At 57.2% G+C, this 2,215-nt stretch overlaps 1 protein-coding gene across 1 annotated transcript; it reads right to left on the reverse strand.

The window, feature by feature from the left end:
* Positions 1-335: 335 nt before the first annotated feature.
* CREBZF (CREB/ATF bZIP transcription factor) lies at positions 336-1,703 on the reverse strand. The gene is made up of 2 exons (XM_015570094.1): positions 1,388-1,703; positions 336-391 (listed from the first exon to the last, which is right to left on the reverse strand). The coding sequence occupies exons 1-2, from the start codon at positions 1,701-1,703 to the stop codon at positions 336-338; spliced, it is 372 nt and encodes a 123-aa protein (XP_015425580.1).
* Between the last annotated feature and the right edge of the window lie 512 nt (positions 1,704-2,215).

Here is a 2,215-nt window from a genome sequence, read left to right on the forward strand (position 1 = left end):
GAAGAGGATTACGGGAGACAGCCCATGCTCCCGCCTTCCCATCGTTAGCATTTCGAGTTCCATGATTGAAGGAGAAACTAGAGTTTTTGTCTCAGGGAGACAAAACCTTGTAACCCTTCTGTGTAATTGGCTCACATTTCTGTAATGTAGTGTGTTATGCAATGGGAGACCTTGTTCAAATAACACTGTCCATTCTCTCTTCTCAACATGCGCCAGGAGCAGGTTTGAGGGGAGGAGGGTTGGTGTGATTTGGTTACGGCAATAACCATAGACATCTGATCTGAGCATTAGCTGCCCGGGCGATGTCGTGTTGTAGGTTGGACGGAGAGATGACCTTAGTCCTCACCGCCTTCACAGGTCAGGGAGCTGTAGCTCAGGGGACGTTTCTTCTCTGATTTTGAGCAGATTGTGGTTGGGGTACAAGGCGGATGGTGGTCTTAGTTATTTGTTTTAGTTATTTTATTTGGTTTTAGTTCAACATCATGCTATCTTTTCTCAGTTGGACAGAGGTCGCTGGCGGCCTGGAAGTGTCAGCCGGTGCTGGGATGAGCTGGGAAAGCAAGGCTTTCAGATTCATGGTGGCTGTGCAGGTGGTCAGCTGTTTTGTTGCCGTTTTCATGCTATTTTTTTAACAGTGGTTCTCAACCTGTGGGTCACGACCCCTTTGGCGGTCGAACGATCCTTTCACAGGGGTCGCCTAAGACCGTCCTGAATATCAGATATTTACATTACGATTCATAGCAGTAGCAACATTACAGTTATGAAGTAGCAACGAAAATAATTTTATGGTTGGGTCACAACATGAGGAACTGTATTTAAGGGGCCAGAGGTTGAGAACCACTGCTTTATGACATGAAAACGTAGAAATGATGCTTTAAAAACACAGAGCTAAATGGCATCCAGCTCACAAGCATGGCTGTGTGTCTCCTCTTTCTGCCTCCCGGGCGCGGGGCTCACCCAGCAGCAGGTCCCACACCCGCCCGGTGATGTGAGGTTTCTGTTGTGCCCAGATTTCAAGGTTCCCAAAAAGCCCACCAGGGAGCCAGCGAGTCTGTTGGCAAAAGCAAAGAGTCCTTCATTTCGAACTAGTTCAGCTCCCCTGCCACACTCACCGATGCAACGCAACGGTAAGCCCCAGTGGCCGAGAGCGCGAGGCCTGATGGGATTGTGGGTTTTATAGTAAGGGCAGGGGCGGGGACTGTGGGCCCCGCCGATTGGCCAGGCGCGAGTTGGGTCTTCTTACACAGGATGTGGTCATCTCTATGGCGTGCACGTCCCTTGATTGTCATTGGTTAGTTTAAAGAAATCCTGGGCGTGGCCAGAAGGGGCCTAGGCCTCCGGGAAGGAGGTACCCTCCTGAGCACATGGCGGCTGCCCCAAAAATGGAGGACCCAGGGCAAGATGGAGGGCGCAGTCCTAGCCGCCCCCCAGGGCGAGCTGAGCCCGGGCTCCAGGGGCCAGTCCGGTTGCCGGGGGTCCAGCAGATCGACCAGTTCCAGCCCAGACAGGAAGTCCACATCCTCCATCTCGTTCCTGGGGACGCTGGCGATTGCCTCCTCCTCCATCTCCTTGGGCGAGGGCACGCACCCCCACCCCCTGCTGCCGCGTGGGTCCGGTCCGGGGGCAGCCTGCGCCAGGCTCCTGCCGTGGGCTGGGGAGTCGGTGCCCGAGGCTGCCAGCAGCGTGGTCAGGCTGTGCCTCATGGGCCCCGGCGGCCAGCCCACGTAAGCCCCACGACGACTCGCCCTTTCAGTTTCTATACCAGCAAAAGTGGCGGAGGGCATCCGTGGGGGAATGGGAAGTCGGTGGTAAGGAACGAAACCAGTTCTCAATTTTCTCAGAACTCTGATGAAAACGTGCCTCTCCGGAAGACGCTGCTCCCAGCCAGGGGCCAGAGCAGCGGAGGGGCCGGTGGCTCCCCCTCACACCCCTGCACAGGCTCCCTAGCGACTCCTCACCAGCCCCCAGCGCTTTCCTGCTCCCAGTGCTGGGACCCGAGCCCCGTGACTCAGAGTGGGAGGCCTGGTCACCCCCTGGCCGCAGCGTGCACGTGCAGCATCCAGAGCCACGGGGTCTGGTCCCATGCCCCTGCCGGGCGGCTCCAGGACCACGTGCTCCAGCCTCCCGCAGTCCACAGGGCCCGCCCTGGAAGCCACGTGAGTGCCGTGAGGCCCCCCTCCTGGGCTGTCGTGTCCAGCACCGCCCCTCCTTTCAT

This window comes from Myotis davidii, unplaced genomic scaffold (assembly GCF_000327345.1).
Source record: "Myotis davidii unplaced genomic scaffold, ASM32734v1 scaffold1226, whole genome shotgun sequence".
Lineage (NCBI taxonomy): Eukaryota > Metazoa > Chordata > Mammalia > Chiroptera > Vespertilionidae > Myotis > Myotis davidii.